The sequence below is a fragment of the Symsagittifera roscoffensis genome, chromosome 5 (genome assembly GCF_963678635.1).
Source record: "Symsagittifera roscoffensis chromosome 5, txSymRosc1.1, whole genome shotgun sequence".
NCBI lineage: Eukaryota > Metazoa > Xenacoelomorpha > Acoela > Convolutidae > Symsagittifera > Symsagittifera roscoffensis.
Window position 1 is genome coordinate 32,880,187 of NC_087066.1, and position 10,939 is coordinate 32,891,125.

The following is a 10,939-nucleotide window of genomic DNA, read 5'->3' on the forward strand; positions in this document are numbered from 1 at the left end:
GTATCATTGTCTAATGAATGAAGGCCGAGAACTGCGGTCATGGGCGGAACACATGACATGTCCATACTGCTCAGGTGCACTCCAAGATAACGGAACAATTTGCTGCTCAATATGCAACCAAGGAGCACACTCAAATTGCATTGGACTGTCACTAGATATAAAGGGCCATTTTTCTTGGTCCGGTGACGACTGCAGATCTCCAACCTCATAATCAATTCTAACTACGCTGAGAGAAATGCAGAATGAACTAGAAAAACTAAGCAAGCTTCCAGAACGAATAACAATAGATTCCTTCAAAACAACAGCTCCACTATACAGCGCTGCTCTAAAAAGCAGCTCAAGCTCTGCATCAACTTCTGAAAAACCGGTTTCAAATTAAACAATTTCGCGAGAAACAGACTGAACAGCACCGGAAGCGTAAAAAGACCAACACCGAATGACTGGGGACCCAATCAAATAATAAACGATGCACCTAGAAGAGAGCCACCAAAGCTAGGAACAAAAGCAAGTAACCCTAGCTTTGCAGGAGTTGAGAAACAGACGGGACGAAGACACGTATACATAGGAAGATTAACAAAAGAATATACAATCGAGGGCATCGTATCTTGGTGCTCGAGCAATGGGGCTGAAATATCACATATTAGAGAACTGACCAAACCCGAAAGCACCCTCCGTAGTTTCCATTTAGTCTTTGAAAAGAAATACGCTGGAGTCGTTGAAAATGATGACTTTTGACCAGATGGAGTGATGCATGGCAGGTATTACCTCAACAAAAATGCTTTTGATTGGTTAAAAGGTCTTTCGCAAAGTGAGGATACTTCGCGAGATTGACTCAAATGTGGCCTTTTCAATACTCAATCCTTACGCAACAAAGCTGAAAAACGTTCACCTCTTATAATCATGGACGAATTTGATATGTTTCTCATAACAGAGTCATGGACCTCATCGGATAAGGATGAAAACTATCTGGTAAGACAATGGTATACATCTTCTATTGAATACCGACAGTTCAATTACCCACGAACTTGCGGCAAAGGTGGACGTTTGGTGTTAATCTACAAATCTGATCTCAATTTTTCGTGTTCAAAGCATTTATGGTCCCCCTCGCTTGAGGCGGTGCTCTTCGAAGTTTGTGTCTTGTTTGTGTATCGACCGCCCAACGGTCAAATCAACGCCTTCAGGAATTTTCTCTATACCGAGATATCACAGACCTCTACAATCCAAATTAATTCTGTTGTGTGACCTCAACCTTCCAAATAGTGCCAATCTAGAGGATATTTTATTTGAATGATCACTATCTAAAGTTAACTTTGATGCCACTCATAGATCAGGTAACCTGCTTGACCTTGTCATAACGAACAACAAGACTAATGTTACCAATGTGGAACCTATAAATTCTGGTTTCTCGGATCGCCTTCTGGTTCAATTCAACTATAAAGTATCGCTACAAAAAGCCAAAGTACCACAATAGCTAAACAAATTTGGAAGAAAACTAACCTCAAAATGCTCGCTAATGAAGTAAAAATAAACTTAGAACTTAATGATAACATTAAGGATCCAGATGAAATGGGAGATTTGATTCTGGAGGTTCTATCCAGCGCAGCTCATCAGCTAAGACCCATTGAGAAAAGAAGCGGCAAAAGCCTCGTGTTTCCTTTCTTCGACGCAGAGCTACTTCTGCTAAAAAGGAAGAGACGCAAATGGGAAACTACATATCGAAAACAACCGAGTATTGAAAATAAAATTGAGTTTAGAAGATCAGTTACCGAATGCAAACTAATCTTTAAAGAAAAGAAAACTGTTTTCTACAATGGAAACTTAAACCGCACCTTTGAGATCAAGAAGAAGTTTAACAATATAAGAGATTTATTGGGTTTAAAAGAAGCATTCATTTTCCCGAAAAATAACAATACTGATCTAGAAATAGCTAACGCATTCTGTAGTTTTTACGAACAAAAAGTAACTAATATCAAGTCTGAAATACCCAGTAAAGCAGGAAAACTTAATATAAGACCAGCAAATAATGAAGCTGAGCTGTCACACTTTCGAACTGTTACAATAGAAGATGCTATCACTGCTATCACAACCTCGTCAAATAGCACTTGCCTGCTAGATGACATTCCAACATTTTATCTGAAATCAACTTCGTTTGCCTGGAAACGTTTCGCCCTCAATTTAGTTAATCGCAGTTTGGAAACGGGCGTATACCCAGAGGTTCTCAAAATAGCTAGCATCAATCCAAAGTTGAAAAAACAAACCCTTGATCCTGAATCACTGAACGGCCACAGACCATTTGCTAACACTAACACCATCTCCAAGTTGCCGGAGCAGGTTGCTGCTGTTCAACTGAAACTTCACCTTGAAAACGAAAAGTTGATTGACACTTACCAATCCGCTTATAGGGCTCTTCATTCAACGGAAACATGCCTGCTGAAGAAAACAAATGAAATTTTTACCCATCTGGATAGAGATAACCTAGTCATAGTACTTGGTCTGAATCTATCTGCTGCGTTTGATACAATAGACTTCCATATCCTCGATGAAATTGTAGTTAAACGATTTAGTATCAAAGAAACATGCAAGAAATGGATCCTGTTTTACATACAAAACAGGAAACAAATGATTCAAATACGGAAGACCATGTCAAGGAAAAGCGATGTCCTTTATGGAGTCCCCCAAGGATAAATTCTTCAATATGTATATGACGCCGATTGGCGACTTCCTCCGTTCACTAATGCTACCATATCAGCTATGCGCTGATGACACTTTGCTGTATATTTCCATTGATAGAAGCTTGTCAAACGCGTCGTTATGTCTGCATATCCAGGATCTTGCCACAAAGATTGTGTCAGCCTTCATTTCTCTCAAGTTTAAAATAAATCCTGATAAGACTGAAATTATATGCGCCAGATCCAAGGGTTGAAAATTTCAGCTTGATTCAATGATTCTGGCTGGAATTGAAGTTAAGCTACTAAATAGTATAATATCCCTCGGTGTGAAGATTGATTTAAATCTAAGCTTTACCCTGCAAACGAACAACATTTGCAGTTCCTGTTACTCACAACTCTCGACTTTATACAAGATCCAGCGCTACTTGAACCTAGATAGCAGGATTATGCTGGCCAATAGCTTAATTATATCACGTTTAGACTACTGCAAAATAATTCCAAATGGGGCACCCAAGTATGTTTCTGCTAACTTACAACGAGTTCAGAACTCAGCATGTCGATTCATTTTTGGGTTAAGGAAATCTGACTCGTGTAAAGACTTTAGGCACCACCTGAACTGGCTTCCCATTGAACAAAGAGTTATTTTCTAATCAATTACTCTAATACTACACGATACAGAAATTCCATCTTACTTGATTGGTATGGCCTCATTTCAACGGCATTGTAACACACTAGAACACCTAACATGTTCAAGCAGAAATGAAGTTAGCTTGAAAATCATTCGGAAACCGTGCGTTCTCGCTACTTGCGCCAAACAGTGGAATTCGCTCCCACTTGAGCTCATGGAGTATTTTAGATCACTATACTTTCAAACGAACGCTTAAAACATAACCTTTTCGAGAACGCATATGGCGTGTAAAGTAGTGGAATTAATGAAAAGTTTGCTTCCAGAAATAATGCAGACTGCAAAAATCGAATCCGTGGTATTCAAAGGTCACCTGCCAATCATCGCTGTGTTGTTGAAAGCAAAAGGCAGCCATTTCGGAGAATAATTTTTAATTCTACCAACCGAGTGAACAACTGTGTGCTAGGATCTTCGCTAGTATTTGGAGTCTTCCTGAAGAATACAATGACTTTTTCGTGCCCAGGTGGAGCCATCTCCCCATTGTGCAGCGACAATGTTCTGAGAGATATTAGAAACTCGGATGCAAAAAACATAGTCATGAGAGGAAGCAATAACCGCTTCGATCGAGAGAATCGACCATTGATGTGACCAGTAGAAACGGCTGATCAACTGTACTATCTGATTCGTTATTTGAAATTTCACGGGTTAATTGTTGGATTAATGGAACTAACGAGCAGAATGGATAAATACAGCACTATCAAAGCTCGAAACGGCTACTATCGAGATTTAGCGAGGTAACTGAAAGTCCCTTGCTACAATCACAGAAGATTCAGATACAGCCTTCACATGAGAACTGATGGCATTAATCCAGATGCAAAGCACGTCAGAGAACTGGCAGCAGATTTTCGGGAAGCTTTTAATAAATGACTATCAGATGAGACCAGGCCCAGATCAGGGCTGAATTTTTTAAAATTTTAAAAGTGAATAACAGGCCTAGCTCACTGAGAATTGAATAGCAGGGTTCTAAAACAGGTCCAGCTCAGTGCCGAAGACTCACCAGACTCACAGAGATAACAAGCCTAGTTCAAGGCCGAAGACATTTCTCCTCACCTGTGAGTTTCAAAGAAGGGGTGACAAAATCAAACTATGATGATGATGATGACGATGATGAGCCTTGATGCAATTAATCATGACCATGTTCATTATGTCCAGTTAGAGTACTCGTGGTATAATTAAGAGAAATGAAGGTAGTGAGTACTCTTATATAGGTCTTGCTGATTTTTTTTTTTTCGGGAAAAAGTCAATTTTTTTCACGCTCAATTTTGATTTTTCACGCTCAATTTTGACTTGTGATTTATTTTTTTAGTTCAGTTCATTTCCATTGTTAAAAGAAGGCAAACTCTTCTATCGAACAGCAAAAATGTAAGGGTCACGAAATACGTGATCAACTTCTAATTTCGAAAATGGAAATTAATTATCAGATTTGCCAGTGAAATAAAAGTCTAACCTGTTGATCCAGTTTTTGATTCAAATTGGGTTAGTTTTAACAAAAAAGTGTCCATCATAAATTGTTATACAAGTCAAAGAGTTTTAGGGCCATCTATTTTTTCTTCGAAATTCAAAAAATTGGAGATTTTTGGAAAAAAATAAGTCAGTTTTTGTTTCAGTTTCCTTGCGCTCATTACTCTTTTCCAACTGTCAGTTGGCTATGTTTAATGTTAGCTTATTGAGCTTTCGTTTTCATTTCATGTGATTCGATGTCTTTTGACAGTTTTAGTACTAAGATCGTTTGTAATCTTGTTTTATCCTCATATTTTGAAATGGTTGTTGAGCTCATCAGTCAGCAGCAGACTTGTCTTCTGAGAAAATAGAGGCGTTTTTCTATGAATAATTTGTGTGAAAGTTCTGAAATTGGTTCGTTATCGTGTGCTGTTTTAGCGAAGGTGAAGGCAAATCTTCAAATCAGAAAGTGATGACGGAGCGACTTGGAGGAGTTCTGGCCCATGTCAGAAAGACAGTTCATGTGAGCGAAAGTCTGGCTCACTCCGAAATTGCTCCGTCGCATAACGAACTGCTGGAGATTCTGGACTGTGCCATCATGCTGTACCAATTGGCCTCTCACAAACAGCTCATGAAAATGTCCGAATTGAGAGAGAATTTCAGGGAAATGTCGTGCGCATTGAACGAAACGTGTCACAAATTGCACATGTGTGAGGTGGAAAACAGTGAGATAGAAGTTAGAGAAGAACTTCTGAATTCGAAAGAAGTGCTCAAGACGAAGGTAGTGGAGAATTCACGCCAGTTGTCCTGGCTGATTGCTGTCGTATTTTCGAAAGAAAAGCAGGAAGACGTTCATTGGTTGCTCAGATGTTCCTTGGCGACTATGAGAAAGGCAGGTTACCATGGCAACGCCTATTCCTATTTGCCTGAATATTATGTGGATGTAGTGTTGGATGCTTACAAAGCTTTGACAAGATATTTCTCCTTCGTCGCTCCTTTCGAAGGTGAGATTCTAGAGCTGAAATAGTTTTGGTGGGTCCTAGAAAAGAGCGTCATACGTTAACTACAGTGATTTGATTGATTAGCTAAGCTACTGTTATATTTAAACTCAGAGAAATAAATTAGGAAAACTTGTGCGATTTTACAAGCAGATTCTAGCTTGATCTTTTTCAACGAGTTAATGCTGACTTGTGTTTTAGGATCCCAAAGATACATTTCGACCCTGAACGAGATGGCTTTCTTCCTCGCGTACAACTTCTCGGAGGCTGGAGGATCCTTTATAGTGAACAGTGATGTGAAGGACAGCATCATTCAGTCTCTGGCATGCTTCGTATGCTACCCGGAATCTCTCAAGAGTCTCGAACAGATGTCCTTGACGATGAGGAAATCCATGATCAGGACACTACTGTCGCCCTACGAGTCACGGTGGGGTTTTTGGTTCAAGTTGTATGGTTATCAGTCTTACAGTGAACTAAATTCAGTGAAATTTAAGTAGCAGTGTTAACTTTTGAGCATTCATTTTTCTTGGACGCTCGTTTTGTCCCAGCTAAATTTTGTCGTTAACTAAATCATCAAACCAGTTTTCGGTGAATTTTGCGCCAATCTGGTCAAGTTGCACATGTAAATTATGACGTCCTGTTAATGAACATAGTGAAGACACTATATTGGTCTTGTTGATTTTTTGTTTTTATAAAAATCCGTTCACGTTCAGATTTGATTTTGAGCGCATAACTTCTTTCTTTTTGATCTCAATTCAAATTTATTGGCTAAAAGAAAGGCAAATGTTGCGAAGAAACGTGAATGACTCACATATAAATTTTATTTTCAATAAATTTTATTTTCAAAATTTCTAGCGGAATTCAGAAATTTTCTTTTGATTTCCTTTCCTCACATTGGGATCTATAGAAGGTTTATCATAATCAATACACTAAATTTCAATTGATTTGTGTTTTTTCTCTTAAAATGCCGTTGAAAACACTTATTTAGGTCGTGTTCGTTTCTTTTCCTTTTTTCAGGACAAATTCTTAGAAATTGTCGCGCTCAAATTTGTTTTTGATTAGTTTGATTTTGATATTTTTATTTTCGATTTCGTTCTGGCCATTGAACATGGGGAAGAAGTTTGTCTTCGGGTGTGGTTTTTTCATACTTTTTCCCACGCAAAATCAGGTAGAACAAACAGGGACATCAGAACGGATTGTGTCTGTGTGAGGTATCATATTAGAGCTATTTAAATCGTGATTCAAATTCTCTCAATGTCAAGGAAAACTGATTTGAACCTCCTGGTTTGTGGTCTTATTTTGAGCGAGTAATGTTTGCTGGATTGAAATCGGTTACTTAAGCCTTGAAAAATCTAGGTATACCTTAGGAAAGTCATTCAGTCTCCTTGAGTTATTTAATTGACACTTTTCCGAGTGTATTTTGGGAAATAATTTTTTTTTCGAACAGTAGGTTAGTTGGGATTCGAAAATTTCTCTGACTTCACATGGGATTGGTTTCAGCTCATGGCCCCAGATCAACTGGATCTTGGTGCGTTTATGGAAGGGGTGTGGCTTCGGCTATCGATATGCCTTCCCACCCCATATGAGTCCCGTTCGACTGAGACACTACACTCAAGACTACGACAGCGCATCCTTTCAACGACCATGCCCATCTCCGGGTACGATACGAATCTGTTTCGTTTAAATCTAGGTTTCTTTCGTTGTAATTATCTTGATAGTGCAATGCTAGCAATCAGTTGGCATTGTTATATGAAACTCAATGATTTTGAGGACTGAAAATTCATGCGGGTAACTGAAAAGTACTGGCAAATTGTTTAAGAGTATTGAACGTAGTGAAGACTCATATATTTTGCTGATTTTTTGTTTTTCGCTTTTTTCAGGAAAAAGTCTAAACATATTGATGCACTCAGGTATATATGCAGTTTTTGAGTTCAATTGAAATTCATCTGCTGAAAGTGACGTAAATACAGTGCTGATTTACGTTATCTTAAATTATCCGGACAAAACGAACAAAACTTGAATTTTCAAACGCGTTTTTCTCAAATTGGGTTAAGATTAGACAAAAAGTGAAGAGAACAAAAATTGCTTAGAATTTCACCAGAATTAATATGGTGCCATTTTTTCTCCGAAATTCTCAACAAAAATTTTACCCCAAAAATGGGTCATTTTGGCTTTTTTCAATTAATCAAGAATTACGCAGAAGTTACTTTGTTAATTGATGAGAAAATTATATCACAGGAAGCCTCTTACGCAGCTCAAAAAAGTTTAAGAAGGGTCAAATCTCCAAAAACCAGTATAAGAGAAAAAATTATCACTTGATAGTCAATAAATGTGATTTTTACTAAATAAAACCCAGAAGTTCTGTTTAAAAATAAATTTTAAACAATTTGCGCAAATTTTTGGAGATTTAACCCTTCTTAAACTTTGTTGAGCTGCGTAAGAGGCTTCCTGTGATATAATTTTCTCATCAATTAACAAAGTAGCTTCTGCGTAATTCTTGATTAATTGAAAAAAGCCAAAATGACCCATTTTTGGGGTAAAATGTTTGTTGAGAATTTCGGAGAAAAAATGGCACCATATTAATTCTGGTGAAATTGTAAGCAACTTTTGCCTCTTCACTTTTTGTCTAATCTTAACCCAATTTGAGAAAAACGCGTTTGAAAATTCAAGTTTTGTTCGTTTTGTCCGGATAATTTAAATCAGCACTGTAATACTCTCCAAATACGAACGTGCAAATGGCGCAAAAATTTGTGAAGGATTTCTAGTTTCAAAGTGGTATTTAATTTTTAGATTTCCAGTCGAATCAAAACTTTACCCGTTGATCCAGTTTTCTCAAGTTGGGTTAATTTTATCAAAAAAGCGCCAATCATAAATCGTTCTAGAAATTCAAAGAGCTTGTAGGGTATCTCTTTTTTTCTTTGAAATTCGAAAGCTAAGAACAAAGTCAGTGTTTTTTTATGTTTAGTTACGTTCATTACTCTTTTTCAATCTTCGATTGACTTTGTTTTTCACGGGAAATTTTGTTGATGTGTATTGCAATTTGAGGCCTCTTTTCAAGTGTTCCAACAACATGTGGCCGAGCAGCTGACTCAAGATGACGAATCCATGCAGCAGTTCATAAACAGTGTATTGAACCAACTCAACTGGGCTTTCTCAGAGTTCCTCACCCAACTCTCCGAGATCCAGACATCCCCTCTCTCCGCATCTGCTGCCGCCTCATCGGAGAGCTCCAATGGGATGAATGAGAACAGGAGGAAGCACAAACTGGTGGCCACCTGTTTTGACCTCTCGGTTGGGCTGTTGAGGGTGATCGAGTTGATAGTTGCAGTGGCGCCGCAGCTATTCACAGATCCGAACAGACCCAACTCCGAATTGCTCCTCAAGAGACTCATGCAGCTACTTAGCCAGGCTAGTAATACTGTGTGCCTGATATTTTAATAACAGGCCGTAGTTTTTATAGTTTTCGATAAAATTATTGTGCAATATAATTGCCGTAGTCTCAATGCAGTCAGTCGTACTATTGTATGTAGGTGTTCTGTCGCGTGACATCTCAGACAGGTGCGTTCCAACAAGTTATTCGCAAGAAGAAGTTCGGGTCTCTCGATTCAGTTGACAACTACCCCATTCTCACAGCCACTGCCGGAATCCTCACCAGACTCGCCTTCCAGACGCCGGCCAAGGGGCGCGAAGTGGCTATCAACGCCTTGTTTAACGAGGCTTCTTTCACTCTGGAGTCGCTGGAGTTTATGGTGCCCAAAAGCGGAGGAGCTGCAGTATGCGAGGGGGAAGATCGAATGGGAGGAGAGGTGTCCTCAAATAAGTTTTCGTTTTGCAATTATGAAGAGGTTGGTACTATAGGTCATAGATTGCATTGTAGGTCCTGTTTGATCAGACTTACGCTGATGAAACATTACTAAAATTTAAACCTGAACTGTAAACTTGATTTTTTTGATAAACAATAAAATTTTAAAAGAATGAACTTAAATTGGTTTAAATAGATGTACAGTTTGCTGAGTGTATTGATTTTAGATATCGGCAGAAGAGATTGAGCAGATTCAAAAGTTGGTTCACATTCTAAAGACGGAGAAAGACTCGGCGGGCTCTGCGATCTCCATGATTGGACGAAGAGTGATCGCGGACGAAGAACTGTGTCCGATCTGCTGTGCTTCTGAAATCAGTGTAGCTTTTGAGCCCTGTGGCCACACGTCTTGTAAGTCCTGCATCCAGCACCAATTAATGAACAGGAACGAGTGCTTCTTCTGCAAGCGACCAGTTGAGAAGTTCTCAAAGATAGAAAAGGCAGCTGTAATCGCCGCTAATGATATGAGCAAGCCGCCGCCTCTTTCTCCTAGAGACACAGGAGGCTCATCTACCTCTTAAATAAACTGCAGGTGATCATATTAGAGTAGGTGGTTTTGTAAGGGGCAACCTTTTTTTCCGGGAAAATAAATGGAAGTTGCTTGAAAACACGATGCAGTTAGTAATAGTCATTAGAAAATTGATATTTTATAATTAATATTTGTTCAGTACGGCGTGCGTACCCTACTCAAATCAGACGTTGAAGTTCGAATGATTGTTGCTTATTTGGTTTTTGCATCTCCCAATAGCTATATATGTTTAACATGCCACCTACTCATATTTAATGCGATTAGTTATTTCGATTGCTCAAATGAAACTTGATGAGGATTGATACAAAACAAATGTATTTTTGAAGATTATAAGGTCATAACCTTTACTCTGCTTCGAATTAACTTAGTTATTCTTTTAAATATAAATAAAAATTAACCAATATGCTTTTGAAAAGTTCTGAACAAATCAGTCTGTTGAGCATTGCAAAGATCGGCTATGAGTAAAGAGACTAATCGAATCCATTCATTCCAGATGTACTGTTCTAGCTAACTTCAAATTAGCAGAAAAATCATTGGAAGAAAACGAAACATCAATGACAGTTTCTATATCCATGAACGTAATAGTTTGTGTAGAATTACTTATATTGGTCGGGTCAAGTTCGTAGTTTTATTTCAGGAAAGTTGCAAGTTTTTTTTCGCGCTCAGACTCGATTTTTTGCGGTTTGTTTTTTGCTCTTTATTAAATGGATCACTAAGCTTTGAGCAGTTGCTATAATTGAGTATGAATTTTGATCTCAA

The 10,939-nt window shown here is 38.4% G+C and overlaps 1 protein-coding gene across 1 annotated transcript in view; it reads left to right on the forward strand.

Annotated features, from left to right (window-relative positions):
• Window positions 1–10,572, forward strand: part of LOC134846176 (E3 ubiquitin-protein ligase RNF123-like) — a 77,244-nt gene extending 66,672 nt beyond the window's left edge. The window contains exons 5-10 of the mRNA XM_063863424.1: window positions 5,233–5,798; window positions 5,994–6,219; window positions 7,293–7,450; window positions 8,851–9,200; window positions 9,323–9,637; window positions 9,822–10,572. Of these exons, the coding sequence (XP_063719494.1) occupies window positions 5,233–5,798; window positions 5,994–6,219; window positions 7,293–7,450; window positions 8,851–9,200; window positions 9,323–9,637; window positions 9,822–10,172 (1,966 nt within the window). The 3' untranslated portion in view covers window positions 10,173–10,572. The remainder of the gene's footprint in view (window positions 1–5,232; window positions 5,799–5,993; window positions 6,220–7,292; window positions 7,451–8,850; window positions 9,201–9,322; window positions 9,638–9,821) is intronic.
• Window positions 10,573–10,939: the final 367 nt, after the last annotated feature.